This window comes from Camellia sinensis, chromosome 13, assembly GCF_055761805.1.
Source record: "Camellia sinensis isolate YWXY chromosome 13, ASM5576180v1, whole genome shotgun sequence".
NCBI classification, from domain to species: Eukaryota; Viridiplantae; Streptophyta; class Magnoliopsida; order Ericales; family Theaceae; genus Camellia; species Camellia sinensis.
In genome coordinates this window covers 62733165-62752473 of record NC_138973.1, presented here as the reverse complement: position 1 = coordinate 62752473, position 19309 = coordinate 62733165, and the positions used below count along the sequence as shown (strand labels likewise).

General features: G+C 40.6%; 1 protein-coding gene across 1 annotated transcript; it reads right to left on the bottom strand.

The window, feature by feature from the left end:
• Positions 1 to 241: 241 nt before the first annotated feature.
• Positions 242 to 3359, bottom strand: LOC145805437 (uncharacterized). Its single transcript, XM_082900572.1, has 3 exons — positions 2951 to 3359; positions 1435 to 1898; positions 242 to 544 (listed from the first exon to the last, which is right to left on the bottom strand). The coding sequence occupies exons 1-3, from the start codon at positions 3357 to 3359 to the stop codon at positions 242 to 244; spliced, it is 1176 nt and encodes a 391-aa protein (XP_082756698.1).
• Positions 3360 to 19309: the final 15950 nt, after the last annotated feature.

The following is a 19309-nucleotide window of genomic DNA, read 5'->3' as shown; positions in this document are numbered from 1 at the left end:
TTATGTTTCAGTATATTTTGATTTAAGAAAATTATAGAGAAAAATATAAAAATAACATAATACTCAGCAAATAATATCAAATAAAGTTAAAATTATTATTACGATTTTTATTTTGAAATAATTTTCAGTATAAAAATATACAGACTATTAAATTTAAAATAATGTGAATAATTATTCAGAAAAATATACTTTTTTATTTTATATAAATCACATGTTGTCAAAATTTAATATTAACGTGGTGTTAAATTAATTGAACATTTGGGGTGTCACATTTCTCCCCTTCTAAAAAGAAGTTTGTCTCCAAAGTTGTCGTACCTTGGTTTTCGAAGAGGTGTGGGTATTTGGCCCGTATTTGATTTTCCGTTTCCCACATAGCTTCTTCGACACGATGATTTTGACATAAAACTTTTACAAGAGGTATAGTCTTGTTTCGGAGAACCTGATTATGACGATCGAGAATCTGCACTGGTTGTTCTTCATAAGAGAGATCTTCTTGAACTTCCAGGTCCTCATAATCAACAACATGTTCTAGACCTCGAAGATACTGCCAAAGCATCGACACATGAAATACATTGTGGACATTGGACAGTTCAGGTGGCAGTGTAAGGCAATATGTCACAGGACCAATCCTTTCTAGTATCTCAAATGCCCCGATGTAACGTGTGTTTAACTTTCCTTGCTTCCCAAATTAGATAACCCCTCTTGTTGGTGAGATTTTTAGGAAGTGATCTCCTATTTGAAATTCTAAGTCTTGTCTCCGTGTATCCGCATAGCTTTTCTAGCGACTTTGAGCAGTGTGAATTCAATGTTGGATGAGTTGAATTTTATCGCACGTTTTTTGCATGATCTTGGGGCCTAACTGTTTCCTGTCTCCAACTTCCGTTCAACATAAAGGCGATCGACATCTCCTTCTATACAGTGCTTCGTATGATACCATTCGATGCTTTCTTGGTAGCTATTGTTATAGGCGAACTCTACCAAAGGTAGATGATCATCCCAATTACCTTTGAGGTTTAGCACACATATACGTAACATATTTTCCAAAGTTTGGATTGTTCTTTCAGATTGCCCATCAGTTTGCGGGTGATATGCAATACTAAACTTCAATGTAGTTCCCAAAGCCTCTTGTAATTTGTTCCAAAAGTGAGACACGAATCGGGGGTCTTGGTCAGACACGATTGAAACTGGGGTACCATGTAATCGAATGATTTCTTTGATGTACAGAGTGACAAACTTAGTAAGGGGGTATGTGATTTAGATTGGCAAAAAATGGGCCGATTTGGTCAATCAATCTACTATAACCCATATTGCATCATTCTTCGAGATTGATTGTGGTAATCCGACCACGAAGTCCATCGTAATGTGCTCCCATTTCCATTTAGAAATAGGGAGTGGTTGCAACGTTCCTGCAGGTCTCTGATGTTCTGCTTTAACCCATTGACATTGTAGGCATTTGGAGACGTGGCTTGCTATGTCTCTTGTCATTCCCGTCCACCAGTAGTGTTCCTTTAGATCGTGGTACATCTTTGTGTTGCCGGGGTGGACTGTAAAGCTCGAGCTGTGAGCTTCCACCAATATCTTCTTCTTGAGCTCTAGAATGTTGGGTACGCAAAGTCGATCTCGAAATTTTAGTATCCCATTGCTTATGGTGAAGTCAGGATTAGGCGTACTTCTTTGTTTATCGTATTTTTTCTTCAAAAGTCTATCTTCACATTGGCGTGCTTTAATTTCTTTTATCAACGTGGGTTCCACGATTATGTTGGCGAGCAGTTCATTGATCTTACAGGGGACAAAGGTACATGCCAAACTTCTTGTAGTCTTTCGACTCAACGTGTCTGTTACTACGTTAGCTTTGCCTGGATGGTGATGGATCTCTACATCGTAGTCCTTCATAAATTCTAACCATTGTCATTGCCTCATATTCAGTTCTTTCTGTGCAAACAGATATTTAAGACTCTTGTGATCTGTGTAAATTTCGCAGGTTACTTCGTAGAGGTAACGACGCCAGATCTTGAGGGTGAAGATCTCCAAAGATAATTCTAGATCATGGGTTGGGTAGTTCTTCTTGTGAATTTTAGTTGACATGAGGCATATGCAATGACTTTTCCATTTTGCATAATGTGAGGCATCGCTATAAATGACGAACCCTTTCGTTCTCGTAGGGAGTGCTAGTATTTGAGCTGTCACAAGTCTGTTTTTCAATTCTTGGAAGCAACGTCCCTGCTTGTCCATCTATTCAAAGGGTGTGTTCTTCTCAGTTAGCTAGGTCAAGGGTGATGCTATCTTTGAGAAATCTTGCACGAAGCGCCGGTAATAGTCGGCTAGACCCAAGAAGCTTCGAATCTCGGACACGTTAGTAGGTCGTGGCCAATCCACGATTGCTGTAACTTTTTGGAGGTCAATCGAGATGTTATCTTTGTTAATGACGTGACCAAGGAAGTGTACACTAGTGATCCAAAATTCGCATTTCTTCAACTTCGCATAAAGTTTGTGATCACGTAGTGTTTGTAAAACCGTTTGCAAGTGTTGCTCATGGTCCACCGGTGACTTGGAGTATAGGAGAATGTCGTCAATGAAGACGATGATGAACTCATCAAGATAGGGTTTGAGCACTCGATTCATGAGGTCCATGGAGGCCGCTGGAGCATTTGTGACGCCAAATGGATGACGAGAAACTTGTAGTGCCCGTAATGTGTTCTGAAGGCAGTCTTTTCGATGCTTTCCATTTTGACTTTTAGTTGATGATGGCCAGAACGCAAGTCGATTTTCGAGAATACTTGGGCGCCTTGAAGTTGATCAAACAAATCATCGATTCATGGTAGAGGGTATTGATTCTTGATGGTGACCTTATTTAATTCTTGATAATCGATGCACAATCTTATGGTACCATCCTTCTTCTTTACGAACAATACTAGAGCTCCCAAAGGTGAGGTACTTGGTCAAATGAAACCTTTGTCTAAGAGTTCCTGAAGTTGGGTTTTTAGTTCTTTCAATTCTACCATTAACATACGATAAGATGCTTTGGATATTGGTGGTGTACCAGGTTGAGTTTCAATGGTGAATTCGATTTCACGATAAACTGGGGTTCCAGGTAGGTCTTCAAGAAATACATCTGGGAATTCTTGAACTACAGGGATTGCATCAAGTGTGGGGGTCTCTTGTTGAGTATCGATTACATAACAGATACAACGACAACAACCCTTTCTTAGAAGTCGTTGGGTTGTCATGGAGGTTATAACACATGGAGAGGTGGGCACTCCAATCCCATTAAAGACAAGCTCTAGTTGGTTTGGTAACAATAGGGAAATCTTTTTGGATTTGTAGTCAATAAAGGCGTGATTAACAGCCAACCAATCCATTCCTAAGATCACATCAAAGCTTTCAATTCGGAGGGTGTAATGCCCTCAAAATAAACCCATAAATCATCCAACAATAGCATGCTTAGACATAAGATAATAAAGCATAAATATATTCCATCAGAGTAATCATTACAAAATGTATTACATGTTGACAACGAAAGTAAATGCCTTATGGGCTTACAACTTTCTAAGTCAACACTTGGTTACAAAAAGAGAGTACTAACTCTATACAAAGAAAGTCCTTGGCTTAATATACATGTAATAAATCAAAAGAAAACAAAACAACAGAAACAGTCTGTCTGCCTCTAGCCTCCCAAGCTATGTCCTTAGAGGTGGCATGCTACCTGTACCTGAAAATGATGTCCCATAAAAGGTGAGCCACAGCCCAGCAGAAATATACTAAACCAACTATAAACAATGACTAAAATAATAGCATTCAATAGATGGTCCACACTTATATTCCAACGTATGTCGTATTACAGTTTCACGACAATCATGCCCATGGCACACTTTAGTTTCCATTTCTTATTCAACTTTAATTTTGAAAACAAGGCTCAGGACCTGGCCAAATCATTTAATGAGATTATAACTCGTCACTAAAATACTTTCGAAATTCATGATGGATACACACTTTGGTGCTGTATCAATAACACATTAAACCACTTCCATACTTCACAAATGATACACATTGTAGTGCTGTATCAATATAACAAAACACTTCCATCCTTCACAACTGATACACATTGTAGTGCTGTATCAATGTAAAACAATTTTCGGTTTAGAGGTTCATCCCCTATCTTCTCCTAAACTGTGGAGTACATTCCCTATCTCCTCCCACACAACACAATCTATATAAACAATTATCATATACATGTTCAATCATTCAATACATAATTTCGATGTATTATAACAACCACTATACTCAATAGCCTACTCAATTGATTAGTTTTAGTTTTCCTAATCATCATGCATTGTCTACAACAATCAAGACTATCCTCCATCGATAGCCCAAAGTAGTTATTTCTAAACAGAAAATAAATGTACGAAATGGATAAATTATCAACATTTGCTTAGGTGAGCGATAAATTAATCCAACTATACCCTTTAATCCCATACCTTTCCAATTTGAATATTTCCTATTCAATTTCTCATCTCTCTAAATTAATTATGCAAATTAATTTATCAACAATTAGGGCTTTTTTCCATAATTACAACACTAACCCTAAGGTTCCATTTTCATCAACAATCCAACACCAAGTCCATTTTCCAAGGTATTACATTCATAAAGGTTTTAAATGTTGAAAACCCCTCTTTTGAAAATTACACAATGACCCCAAACTCTCTCGAAATTACTCAACAACCCCCAACATATCGAAATACCAAAATTTAAAGACAAAGCTCATAAGATGGAGTAGGATATCCCTACCTCGAAGTTAGAGCTCAAATGGAGAAGAAGACCAAAACCAAAGTGCTCCAAACTCCAAACTTTTCGGATCAAAACGAAGCCCTCGACGATCAACACGCTTTTTACAAAGGCTGAAGGATAGGAGAACACTCTAACTAGATCAAACCCTAGAGAGAAGGGAAATCCTAGAAAGAGAGGCTCTGAAAAGTGTTTTTAGAAAGTAAGAGAGAGAGTGAACGTAAAAAGTGATTCAAAAATGCCCAGCTGCCCACTGATATACGACACTCCTGCTCGAGCGGAGAATAGAACGCTCAAGCGTCAAGCACAAAAATCTGGACACGCTCGAGCGCAAGAAGGCCTGCTCGAGCGCCAAGACACAAGAATAAAATACATCTGCTCGAGCACGAAAACCAGTCCGCTCGAGCGTAGGTTTCCCCCTCCCAGAACTTTCACAGACAAAGCACTACCCACTCGAGCGCCAACATACCCGCTCGAGCGTAAAGAAACCTGCTCGAGCATGAAAAACACACCTACTGAAGTTTTGCAGAGGCACGAAATACTGGGAGTGTGTAAACTCTGCTCGAGCGCAATAAGGCCCGCTCGAGCGGACAACCAAAAACCAAACTCCGCTCGAGCGCAGAATTACCCGCTCGAGCGTAACACCAAAAACCTGGGCAACTACACTTGAGACCAAAACTCAACCTACCTGTTCGAAACACGCCCAACACATCCTAAAACTCAAACATATGGAATTAAAGGATGACAACAAGATAAACAAACACCAATTCCACGGAACCAAAGTCCGGAATACAACAATTACAGAAAAGGAAAACCGGAATCGCTATAGAGGGGAATCAAATCTACATGTAAGGTTTTACCTTTTAAGGATATAGTACAAGATTTGTACACATCAATACCAAGAGAAGAATTACCAGGAAGAAAAGACAAACAATATATATCCTATGGGTTCGAGTGTTAATGCTAACTTGGGAGTAAAATGTGGTGCAACAAAAGAATAAGTTAAACTGGAGTCAATGAGGACATGAGCTAAATGACCACAAATAGAAAGTGTACCTAACACAACATTCTCAGTAATCTCTGAGTTTCTAGGCACCATGACAAAAGCTCTTCCTTGGCGGTTTTGGTCCTTCATCACTCCTGCAGGTACTGCAGGGTTTGGGGCTAGTCCCGAGGGGCCTGCCATAGGATTGGTAAGCTTTGGGCAATCTCTCAGCAAGTGGCCAACATGACCGCATTTAAAGCATGCTCCTGTGTCGCGATGGCATTGTCCCCAATGAGTTCTCTCACAAGTAGGGCAATTTGGAATGGTGCCACTTTTGGGGTTAGTAGGACCTTGATTTCCTAAACTGGTTGTGCCCGTATTTACCTTCTTTGGAGGTATAACACTAAATCTTCTATTGTCTTTTTCCTAGAATCGTTTCTTTTGACTTGTTTTCCCAGAGCGCGAGGCCTTAATCCTTTTTTCCGCGATGTACGCTCAGTCCACCACTTCTACATAAGTTGGCATTTTTAGAACCTCAATCTTGTTCCTGATGTCATCATCTAAGCCGGCTTTGAACTTCCTAGCTTTCTGGGCTTCGGTTGGAATGACATATTCGCAAATCGAGCCAGTTGCATGAACTTGCTCTCGTATTCAGCCACTGTCATTGTTCCTTGCTTTAGGTGTATGAATTCTGATGCCTTTTGTTCTCGTAGCGAATTTGAAAAGTATTTTTCGTAATAGACTTCCAAGAATCTTGCCCAGGTCGCGATTTCTTCTTTTTCCAAGGTAAGAAGCCATAATTCCTGCGCATCGTGTTTGAAGGTGAATGTAGTGAAGATTACCTTCTGTTGTTCTGTATAAGGTAACGCACGAAAAATCTTCTCCATGTCTCTAACCCAAGCTTCTGTTACCAGTGGATTTGAACCACTAGTGATTGTGGTGGGTTTCAAATCTTGGAACTATTTTATCGTAACTGGTTCATCTCGCCGTTTGGGCATTCCATTATTCATGTTGGTTTGTAGGGCTCGCAGAAAACTGGCAATTGCTCTTTCTATGATTTGCTCCATTGGGTCGGCACCGCTAACCGACAATCCGATTCCATTTCCATCGTTAGCCATTACTACAGGGTGAAAATGGTTAGTGGACTGGTCCAAATTATTACATACTTAGTCATCACAATATTACATCTATGATACACAAAGATACCATAACACATATATAATTTCCATAACATGTGTCTTATAAGGTGTTAGTATACAACATACTTAGATAAAAATCAAGAGTTAGTGTCTAATCCTTCTAATACAAAAATATAATCCTACTGATGTAAAAACTTAAGGATCAGACTAATCATGGTCAGGTCACAAAAATCTCCTGGTCGGACGTCTAAAATGGACCATTAGGTAACCATGAAAATTGGCTCTGAAAAACTAGGCTATGAAATAGCCCCGCAAACTCACTATGCATGAGGGACTCAAACTCCCAGCCACTGTGCTCTATCCCAAAACAACGTCATATAACCTGGACTATATAGATAGGAACGCCGTGATCATATCCTCAGAACTCCCGCCTAGTAATCTATACAGGTGCCTTCAAGTATGTTGTGCTATCAGTGAAGTCCGCAGCTGAGACATGGATAACATGCTATGGGGGAGGTGTTGTAGTGCGTATGTGGCTACTGGGGTACGCGTGCCCTCTCCTCTCAGCAAAGCCTAGGGGCGAAGGTGCAACTAGAAAGTGCAGATGTCCTAGATTTAGTGCAAGACCAATAACGTGGGTTGGCCCAATGTATCTCTCGCGTGTGCTGCCTCGGCTAAGTCTCGAAAAACGTCGGTCGGTACAAGTCTTCGTATGAGCCGGTCAAGTGTTTGGTGGGTTTACCTGACAAGACTGTTTGAATCTCCCCAGCCCTCTAGTAGGTTTGGGACAATATGGACTCCTGGTGACTCGAACCAGAATAACTCCATCAAATTTGCCATTCCTTACAATACAGGAAAACTTAGCCCAGAAATATTTAGAAAACGATTTAATCGTGTTAGACAAACTAAAATGTTTTTTTTTTTTTTAAAAAAAAAAAAAAACTATTGCTCTAATACCACTTTTGTCATGACCTAAACTCGATACCCAAAGGTTTAGCGTCACAATAAGACAATAAAAATAAAATAATTCTAAAATTTCTGTAGAAATAGCGTAAGCGGATAAATTAAATACATGAAATAAAATAAATGGGTACCAAAAAGTTTATTAAAAAGGAAGATAGTCATTTGGGCTTTCTTTTATTACAAGAGTCTGATTAGAATTATAGCTAGTAAATAAAAAAAAAAAACGCTACAATTCATTCCCAATCTCAATCTCAATCTCGATTCCTGTAAATCTCATCACCTGAAAGGGGATAACAACTATAAGTACATGACAGAGTGAGAAATATTATATAGTGAGCTTGAGGGTCCAAAAATCCATGGAAAATTAATAAGGTAAATAGAGATTAGTTTGGTAACTGAAATACATAACTAATTTTAAATAATGAAAGCAGAATTCGGAAATCATATAAGCAAATAATCATAACCACGATACAGAATAGAATAGAACAGATGTCAATGGATCCATGACAAATAGAGGGCTATAGGGTGACTAATCAGAAGTCAATGGTTTATTTAAATCCCCCAAGAGACTCCTGTGGTGGTACTTACAGAAAATAATTGTTTATAAAATCATTAACAAATAATTTCTAAAATATATCCATTGGTTTCAATTTAAGCAAATAGAGGTCAGAAAATAACCAATGTAATTGAAATATTAAAATAATTTATAAAACACAAATTGCGTAAAACAAATATGGTAACTCAAAACATACATAAAATACGTTATCGTAGCTCAAGGTATAATATAACCCACCTTTATGTTAATTCCAATTTTTTACTTTTCATTCACTGCGACCCACTAAATACTCTAAACTAAACTCAAAGTTTTATTTATATAAAAAAAAACAACTAGAGGCAGAGAGAGACTAAGAGAGTTTGGGGAAAATGTGAGTATGTCGTTGATGATGGATAGCTTTATATATATATATATATATATAGATTGGAGGAGACGTGGGCAGTAAGAGGCGTGGGCCGGAAGCCAACTTGGGGGGCATGCCTCCTAGTCGCACAAAAATGTTATGTTTTAGTATATTTTGATTTAGAAAAAATATAGAGAAAAATATAAAAATACCATAATATTCAAAAAAATAATATCAAATAAAGTTAAAATTATTATTACTATGTTTATTTGAAATAATTTTCAGTATAAAAATATACAGACTATTAAATTTAAAATAATGTGAATAATTATTCAGAAAATATACTATTTTTGTTTTATATAAATCACATGCTGCCTAAATTTAATATTAACGTGGTGTTAAATTGTACAGGGGTGAAATATCCTCCGCTCTCCGTACTCCTTGAACTTAAGCTTCGCGTAACGGCGTCTCTCCTGGAAACACAGAAACGGTAAGCTGCCCGACGGGGTGTTGCCGGATAGTCCCTCCGACGATCAAGTTAGCTCACTTGAAGAAGAATACCATTTTAGAGAGAGAGAGAGAGTTGTTCAGATAGCATACCTCTAACGTTCCCCTTCCATTCCTTTTTCTAGGCTGGCCATGCAGCCTCAAGGATTGTGCGCGCACTACCTCTGTTGTCATTTCTTGGACAGGTGGCAGTGCTCGCCTCTCACCACCCTACGCGTGTAAAGGCCAAAACCTCCAAGTAATACGTATGGAACCGTCAAACGGTATTGACGCGTGCCAGGAGTGGATTTCCCCTCCGTTCTACCATTGGTCCAGGTGGCACGCCCTACAGGGATATCATGACCGACCTATCCCTTGGGAAGAAACGGAACTACGTCCAACACGGCTGAGACGTGTTGCCTGCCAAACCGGCCTAAAATCACCCCGGGTTGTGCTCTACTTGGTCCAGACACGGCATTGTGGTTCCGAGCGAACAACTAGCTGAATTACAACTCGGCCTGGCATAGGCACGACTTCCACGCCCCGGTCGACAAATGTAGCTCGGCCCGACATGACCAGCCGACGAGCTACACCAATTAAGCAGACGACTCTCGCCTGGTCCATTATAGTTCGAGCCATCGTAGCTCGGTCATACTTGCCCGGTGGAAATCTCCCTCTCAATTGCCCCTTAATCCCATCCGAGCTGAGCGTGATTGAGATTACCTACACGACCGAGCTATCTCATGGGGATTACCGCCAGTACCAAGTCGAGCGTGATTGGAGTCCCCACCATGGCCGAGCTATATCATTTGGTCGGCCTTCGAATTGTGCCAGTAGTCTTGTCAAGGGTCGTACAACCGTACTGACAGCCCTCTTCTCGATGCCACGTGGCTTCACATTATTGGGACCATACAGCCCCACAGCTGTCCCCCAAGCGCTGAATTCAAATGGCCGCCGCCGTTGGGTTTCCCACACTTCTTATGCACACACGAGGGGTCACTCGTCCCCCCCATTGTTGACCTCCATTTTCAAGTCCAAAACCCTAGCTCTCAAAACCTCCAAACTTCTGCCATTACTGATATTGCTACCTTTCGCATCATTCTTATCCATTCTTGCTCCTTTAGAAGCTGCAACCAAGCTCGAGAGGCCGAACTCTGCTTAGTATTCAATTTTTATTCCTCCCTCGCGCTCTAACGCTTTAGTTCTTCATGTTACTATTTTACTGATTCAAGATTTTAACACTATTATGAACAAGTAATTTTGGAATGGTGTTTGCTTCTAATCCTACTATCACGATGGTTATACATCATGAACAATTCATGAAAACAACAAACTGCAACATGTTAGAGATATTTGCAAAACCACTTAAAATTGAAACTCATAACTTCTTTACGTTTTGTGTTTCAGATTGTCGTCAAGTAACACATTATATTGAAATGGTTTGGTTGTTCAAAGAAGGAAAAGAAGTTACTAGAAGAAGCATCTCTTGCCTCATTAACCTTAAATGCTAATTACCATGGTGATTCGACAGTTATAGCAATATCTATAGGTTACACTAAGGCCATTGTAATAAACACTCGTTTTAATTGGGATTGACTTGATTTTATTTTTATTACTTGGTTTCTCTTGTAAGTATTATTGTGTATAGACTTAAATTTTGAATTGTAAGAACACGTGTGATCTATTGTTGTTACTTATATAATTATAATTTTTTTAATGTCAATGCATTGATGTGTGTGGATGTAATTTATTACTATTGAACAATAAATATTTCTTATTGAAAAGTGATTTGTTATTTGTGATGGTAATTTTTGCCATTCCAAATAACAAATTATTATTTTTTAAACAATCAAATGCTTTGCCGATGAAGCCTATTTGTCACCAAAAGCCTACTTTTGCCAACTCATATTGAGTCGCCAAAAGTATTATTTTTTCCATCGCAAATTTGGGTGGGCAAAAGTGTCACGCAGTCATCTTATTTGAGCCAATTTTGCCAACGCAATGGTAAATTGGTGACAATAAATGAACGCTTTTGCCGACTAAATGTTTGTCGCTAAAGATGTTACTTTTGCTGACACAATGATATATTTGTCAGTAAAAGTCTTTCCCGACACACTTTTTCCAATGGCTTGCAGACGCAGCTTTGTGTGTCGGCAAGACTCTTTGCCGATGATTTTCACCTTTTGCTGACATATTTCCTTGCATAGGCAAAACTACTTTTTGTTGTAGTGAAAAGGTGAACTTGCCGTCTGTACAACTTTTATACTACTAAGTCTGAAACTGAAAATATTCCCACCATCATTACACATCAATATACATTTGACAAGTTCAAATTCATACCACCAAATGTAATGGCAATAAATAGCCCTTCATAATGATATAAACAATAATATGTGAACATTCACATTGTTAACATAATATGAACATTTACAACATGCAAAAATCAGAGCTCTATGTGCATGTATTACTAGACAAAAATCATAAGCTCATTCGACAAAAATAAACTTGCATCTCCATGTATTCCAAAAAATGCAGACAAATAAAAAAAAAAGAGCATACAATCCTTTATATAAATCCAAACATAAATGAATATGCATCTCTAAACAAAACGATATTAACCTTGAGAAGAAATTTTGTACTCGTTCTCTCCCTCTGATCAATGACTGATTTCGCAAACTTAATTCTATACTCGTTCTCTCCCTCTAATCAATGACTGACTTCGCACATTTATGTAACAAAATAAAGTACAAACGAACAACACTAATGCAATACACACAGCTCTGAGTTGTCATCTTCCTCCCACAGCAACGCAACCTTAGCACAACTAAATAATACCACAATGTGAGTGAAATTGAATCAGAATCAAAAGCATGAATAATGGTAACTACCAAAACAGAAGGAGAGTCAAAAAGGAAACATGTATAACCTTTTGTGTGTAAAACATATCAACAATAGACATAAGGGTATAATAGTTCAACAAATAATATAAATCAGGAAAAAAGGATTTCATGGAATAAAAGTATAATAAACACATGAGACTAACTAAGTATAAATTTCCTTCATGGACTTATTGGATTAGAACATCTCTAAATGAGTTTTATCAGTAAAAATCCCTTAGATTATTATTATTTAATTTAAACTCTAAAATTAACTTATTTAAGCAGATATATAGCTAGCTTTTGTTTTTTTGATTAGTAAAAAAACTTTATTGATGAAAAGGCATACATTTCATATGAAATTACATTAATAAAGAAGAGGAAGTGCAAAAAGCATCAAAATAAACTACCCAAATCCCAACTAGGTTGGCACCAAGAAGGATACTCAATCATTTACTAGCACAACCATAGAGTTAGTGAGAAACCAACAACAAAGAGAGAAAAACACCACCAAAAAGCACAACGACCATCAGAGTATACACCACCAACAACCAACACCAAGCAACTGCAGCAGCATCCCCTGATGCAGGGAAGAAGACTCTTAAACAACTTAAGATCCATCCCTTATGTCGAATCTAACTTGCTGAAGATTATGAACCAAGTCATTTACAGAGTAGATGATAAATGGGCAAGAGGTTGTAACCCACAATACAATCCTAACCTTAATGGATTCACACAAACTATCAAGATCCATTTGTGCATTTGTAGACGTCCCGGGAGGAAAATCCCGTTTTGTTCATATGGGGCTCACTACAGTTCAGGACTCAATGTCACGGTCCTGTATCTAATCCCGCAGAGTACAATGCAAGACCGATGAATCGTCAAAGAGTCCAAATCCGGCAAATCATTTTTGAAAACAAATTTTTTTGAAAGAAGTGCCAAACATGGACTGCTTTGCCAGATACAGAGTCGCCACCCAAATATTTTATTTTGGGGGAAATTTAGGAAACCCTGACTCGTGCCTAAGGCCACATGTCCGTCATTACCAAAGTTGCCTCGGCTCGGGAACTTGGGTACGATTGGGGAAGGTCACTTCGTGAGCACCCCCGCTCGCCCGATCAAAGATCGGCCTCTACTAACCATGATATCGAGTTTTGAAAACATTATGCGTTTTTATTCCGGTTATTAGCCTAGACTTACTACGTGATGCGCACAGCATACAAGTATAGACTGGATCGCCCGAATTGGAACAAAACATTTCATGTTTGTTTTAAAAATGGTTTGCTACTCGCAAGTAGGCTTAAAATGTAGATTTTGCCACCCTCGGGTGGGCTTAGAAAACAGGGTGATTTGCCACTCTCAAGTAGGCTTAAAACACACAGTCAATGCATTATTCCAATTCAGATAATTCAACCTTCACCCACAGGCATTCAGGCAGGTATATCACATAAGCACATAGCCTCATGGTAAGCATGCTATCATGGCAGTCACTCACACACATGCAAGGATGCTAAAGCATAAACACTTACCGAGTACTCCAAACCAAAACAGAAGCGGATTAGAAATCATGCATGATCCTAAATATACAGAAATGCTTAATGCAACACATGCAAAATGTAACTATAGTAGGCTCGGCTATTCTAAGGATGGCATGTGAAATGCTACAACTAACAAGTATTCAACTCAGAATTGAAATACAATGCAGTTAGTATGATGCGCCGAGCCCGGTGCATGCAATACAGACGAATGATGCAAACATGCAAGCATAAGTATGCTAATTGAAATATGCCCTAATCTAACCATCATAAGCTGGTAAATAAAAGGAAGAAATTCGTGAGGTTGGAAGACATACATCACACGCACGCACACTTATTACAATTGTGCCCTCGCTCGGAGGGTCTGAATAAATAATACAGTCCGAATAATAATTACAGTCTGAATAAGTACAAAACCCTAATTAATTAACAATTTAACTAGGAAAACAAGTAAATTAGTATGCAAACCCATGGACCGCCTCAACTCTGTTTCGAATGATGAAAGATGCATGCTCGAGTTGCCTTGCGCGGAAATCCATTGCGATGTCCCGATTCGCCTCTGTTTGCGATTAATGCCGGAATGCTGTGCATGGCTTCAGAAAGCTGCTGATTTCTAATTTGCTGTAACAGAGAGCAAGAAAGGGGCACAGCAAAGTATTTTCACATATGTATGCATGACTACTCTTCAGGGAGTGTAGTCCTCGATCCTCGTGCCACCAATCACGCATCTCGATGCATGATGGCCGAGGAGTCGAATTGCACGACTCGATGTGAAATGAATGCACATATAAACGCAACAAGACCTAAACTCCATCATGGGTAATCTGGAGTGTCGGCGACCGGGAATTGAGACACGTTCCGTCACTCGGAGTACGAAACGTCCCTCGTTTCCCGTGCTTGGGCTAACCCCTATCCCAAACACAATGCAAATGAGATGGCATACACAATGCGACTAACATACAACCGCATACGCAATGCTATGAAATAACATACACAATGCTCGATGTAACATGGCATACACAATGCTCTAACATGCAACCTAACGTACGCAATGCTATGGACTGAAATGGCATACACAATGCACGATGGACTTACACCAACATGAGTGGACCTCAGCCACATCACAACAGTGGCCATGAGATGGAAAAGAGACAACCGAAATGCGTGCACACGTGCACGCATACCGAGGACCGAACCTAAGGCATAAAATACCACTTTACCAAGGCATGGTAAGGGATGAAAGATGGCATACAAACATGTAATTTCCAGCACTGAAACATGATGCTAAATGGTCCCGAAACATGAAAATATGGCATCCGATGCATGAAATAAGCCCCGAAACTCAAAGCTAGGCACATGTATTGAATTATAACTATGCAAAGAAAGCATTATTTGGCCATGAAGTACAAAGACAGAGCCAAGGCAGTCCCAAAACATGCACATTTCTAGTTTAAATCATGGCCAAAAAGTGCTAACATGATGGACTAAAATAGCATGCAAATTTGGCTAGCAAGCATGGTTTACATGGAATGTATATGAAGAGTATGAGAACTCATCAAACCAGCCAAAAACAGTGAATAAAACATGACAAAATATGCCCAAATAACTACTGAAATGCAGCCAACATGTGCGAAAATGAAGAGCTCCTTTGAAAGGGCATGCAAGGGGTTACTCAACACATATATGATGGACACTTAGCATAGCAAAACCAACTCTGGAAATCAAATATGAAAGCCCTAAAACTCACCAAAAAGGGCCTGAAATCAGTCTCGGAAACATGCAAAGTAAGGCCCCTTTGAAAGGCCTTGAATGAGATTGCTCTATACATGCATCATAGACATAAAATATGACAAAATGGGCTCTTGACAGAGCTTAGGCAGACCTTAAAACCCTTAGAATGAGGCCTGAAACATGACTTCAATGCATGCAAAATAGGGTCCCTTTGGAAGGCCCAAAAGACCCCCAAGCAAGACAAGGAGAGAGGGGGTCATCCCCCTCTAATTTTGGCCCTCAAAAATGCATCTAAGCCACTAAAAATCCACTGGATTTCAGTGGCTAAGAGGCCAAACCATGGCCAATGCAAGTGCTCTAATGCATAGCCTTAATCATGAAGGGATGAAGCATGCATAGGGGGAAGATGACTCCAAACGGAAATAGGACCTCAACAAAACTTGAAGAAGATGTCAAAAAAATACTTTTTCCAATTTATAGAAAATCTCGAAAATGCTCACAAGTAAGGCTAAAATAGGATGTAAAAATAGCCCTAAAAGAGAGATAGAGGATAAGGGGAAGTAAATGACCTCAAACAGCAAAGTTCCCTTAAACAAGGTTGAAGAGGGGGTCAAAATAAGACACTTTACAGTTTGGGTCGAAGCCCAAAAATGCTTGCAAATAAGGCTAACCAATCATGCAAAAAAATATGAGTTTAGGGGAAATAGGCACTTACCCTTGGAGAGCAGGTTTCGAGCAGCTTCTGGACCAAGTTGGTGAACCTTCAACCACTAAAAATCAGCATCAAGGGGCTGGAATGGATGGTGGAGGTGGTAGGCTAGGAGTTGTAGTGTAGAATGGCCAAGAATATTAGGGTTTGGAGCTTGGAGAAGAAGGCTATGGAGGATGGAGTGTGTAAGCCCTTACCAAAATTTTCTAACCCTTGCAAAATGAGATGGAGGGTTGGTTATATAGAGGGAGAGAAGTAAGGCTTCTTGGAGAAGCCAAGAGAGAGGTTCAAAGCTTCTAAAGGAAGCTTAACCAAAGGGGTCAAGCTTCTTGAAGAAGCTTGACCAAAAAGGGTCAAGCTTCCTTAAGAAGCTTGACCAAAGGGGCCAATTCCTCTTACCAACCAAGCAAATGGGTCAAAACCCCCTTTTAAGGACCAAAACAAGGACAAAACCCCCGGACAGTGGGTCAAGTGCAAAACAGCTGGCACAGCTGGAACACACTTGAGGAGAGGAAAAAGCAGAAAGCCGGCCGACCAGCTAAGGTGACCGGCCGGCCACTCCCCCTGGTCGGCCGACCAGGGGTCAAAAGGGTCAAGCAAAATTGCTGGTCGGCCTGTCCAGAAAGGTGGTCTCCCAGATGAGTAGAATACAACTGTGTGGTGAAAAACCAAAAAATGTGACTCAGGAGAGAGAAAAACCAACTTTTTAGAGGGGTTCAAAAGGGTCAAGAAGAATTACTGGTCGGCCTACCCATATTGGTGGCCTCCCAGATGAGCACAACACAATGATGGTATGAAAAGCCAGAAATTGTGGCTCAAAAGTGAGAAAAATCAACTTTCTATCAGAAAAATCGGCTTTTGGAGAGAGAAAATGAGAAAACTGGTTTTTCAGGGGAAAAGGTGGCCTCCCACCATCCTACCACCTCCCTAGCAATGAAAATAGGGTCCCTACCAAAAATGGACCAAGACGGATGCAAAACAAAGGTTCGGGGGCCAAAACGCGCGGTTCGGGGCCTCAAAAACCGGTTGTTAGGCACCGAAAGTGGCGTATGACCACGAAGGTGGTCTCCCGGGCCACAGTGTCCCTCTAAAGGGAGGACATGAGGTGTGTGCCAAAAACTGGAGCAAACGGAGGTAGTTAAGCGGTCCCGAACCGAGTCACACGGCCGACGGCTCCGAAAATCGAAAGCTGGACTCCAAACGGGAAAAATGGCCTACGACCACGAAGCGTAGCCTACGGCCACTGAAAGATGGTCTACGAGACCTCTCCCTCCCTTTGGAAAGAGAAAACAGGACCCGATTCGCAAATCGAGGCAAAGCACAAAAGAGCCCTGAAGTACGAAGGCAAGGCTCGCAGCCGAGACTCCGCAACCTCAGAACTAGCACAAAATGCAACATCATCGAGCGCTCAGTTGGTGACGTCTGAGTCTTAAGGTTGGTCAAAATTGGGGTGTCTACAATTGCCCCTCTTTGACAGAACTCGGAAGTCAAGAAGTGACGGGAGTGAGTGTTAAAGCCCAGAGACGACCCATTTTTGACAAGGCCGAAGACTTGGACAAACAAACAAAATATAGATAAATAAATGGTTGTGCCTGCAGGCTGCCTACGTATCTTTTTGCAAGGAATCAAACCAGCATAGTTCAGGGGCAGGATGCAAAATGATATGCGGGAAGATTTTGATAATTGGACTTATACGCTACGCGAAGCCGGTTTGATAATTGGACTTATACGCTACGCGAAGCCGGTCTGATAATTGGACTTATACGCTACGCGAAGCCGGTCTAATAATTGGACTTATGTAATGCACTGTAATGACTAAAATGCAATGTGATAGCTAGGAAAAGGGAATGACTTACCTCGGCAATGTCCTACCTTATGCTGATGTGGGAATCTTCCTCTTCTTCTCATTTGAACCGCAGGTATTACTTTTCTCCTTAACTATGGTCGCAGCTTTCCCTATTCTCCAACAGGGTGACAGACTAGGTTGATTCGGTATCCAGAATTGAGGCACATATACATGCTATCTTAATCTATGGGGCTGCCATACAGATTTCAAGCCGAGGATATATCCCTGGGTATTTAAACCAGACTTTAGTCTCGGAAATCCCGAACCTTTGCGTTCTAGGCACGAGCCATTCGAACTCTAGTTTCCACTGTCTCAGTAGGTCTCTTAGGAACTCACCACAAACACAGGCAGGTGGCTATACCAGACCACCAGAAGTCGTTCGGGCACGACAAACACCAAAGGAATTGCACGTTTAGAGGATTTAAGGTCTCCTGGACCAGAGAGTGCACAAGACAGTGCGAATGAAGATGCGGGATTTAAGGTCTCCTAGACCAGACGATAAAACAGATATGATGCAATAGATAATAGATGCGATGCAACAAAGAGTATAATAGATGCAAAGGGTGACATGCTCCAACCACGCTGGACTCGTGAGTGGAGGCAGAACAAAGAAAATTAATCAGGAGCGCGTTCCACGCAACCTAAGATAAATTCCAAACACGCTAAAAATCGTGTGAGGAATGGGAGGCTCCAATCACGCTGAAATCGTGAGAAGAGGTGTGAAAACAACCGCTCGGGCTCGCACTTCACGCGTCCCGAGATAAATTCCAAACACACTAGAATCGCGTAAGGAACGGGACGCTCAAACCACGCTGAAATCGTGAGAGGAGGTCCAAAAATCCACCCAGCGCGTCTACAACGCAACTTGGGATAAATTCCAAACACGCTGAAATCGCGTAAGGAACGGGACACTCGAACTACGCTGAAATCGTGAGAGGAGGCTTGAAAACAACCGCCCTGGTGCGTACACAACGCAACCTGAGATAAATTCCAAACACGCTAAAATCGTGTGAGGAAACAGGACACTCAAACCACGTTGAAATCGTGAGAGGAGGTCTGAAAACAACCGCCCAGGTGCGTACACAACGCAACCTGAGATAAATTCCAAACACGCTGAAATCGTGTGAGGAAACGGGACACTCAAACCACGCTGAAATCGTGAGAAGAGGTCAGGTAACTCAGGAACGCGTTCCACGCATCCTAAGTTAAGTCCCGGGGGACCACGATCCTAAATGCGGCCCGGCGTAAAAGGATAAACAATAAGAGATAATACAAGATGCAAATGAATGCAACAAGTGCGATGATACAGTACATGTTACAAGCGATGTAGAGCATGATATTTAAGGAATGCAATAAAC

Excerpts from the sequence above, each read along its gene's own strand:
- LOC145805437 (XM_082900572.1), bottom strand. The coding sequence starts at position 3,359 with ATGGATTGGTTGGCTGTTAATCACGCCTTTATTGACTACAAATCCAAA. Across the intron at positions 1,899-2,950 it reads TCAGGAACTCTTAGACAAAG|AATTTATGAAGGACTACGAT; the intron begins GTTTCATTTGAC and ends GACAATGGTTAG. Across the intron at positions 545-1,434 it reads AATGCCTACAATGTCAATGG|TATCTTCGAGGTCTAGAACA; the intron begins GTTAAAGCAGAA and ends ATGCTTTGGCAG.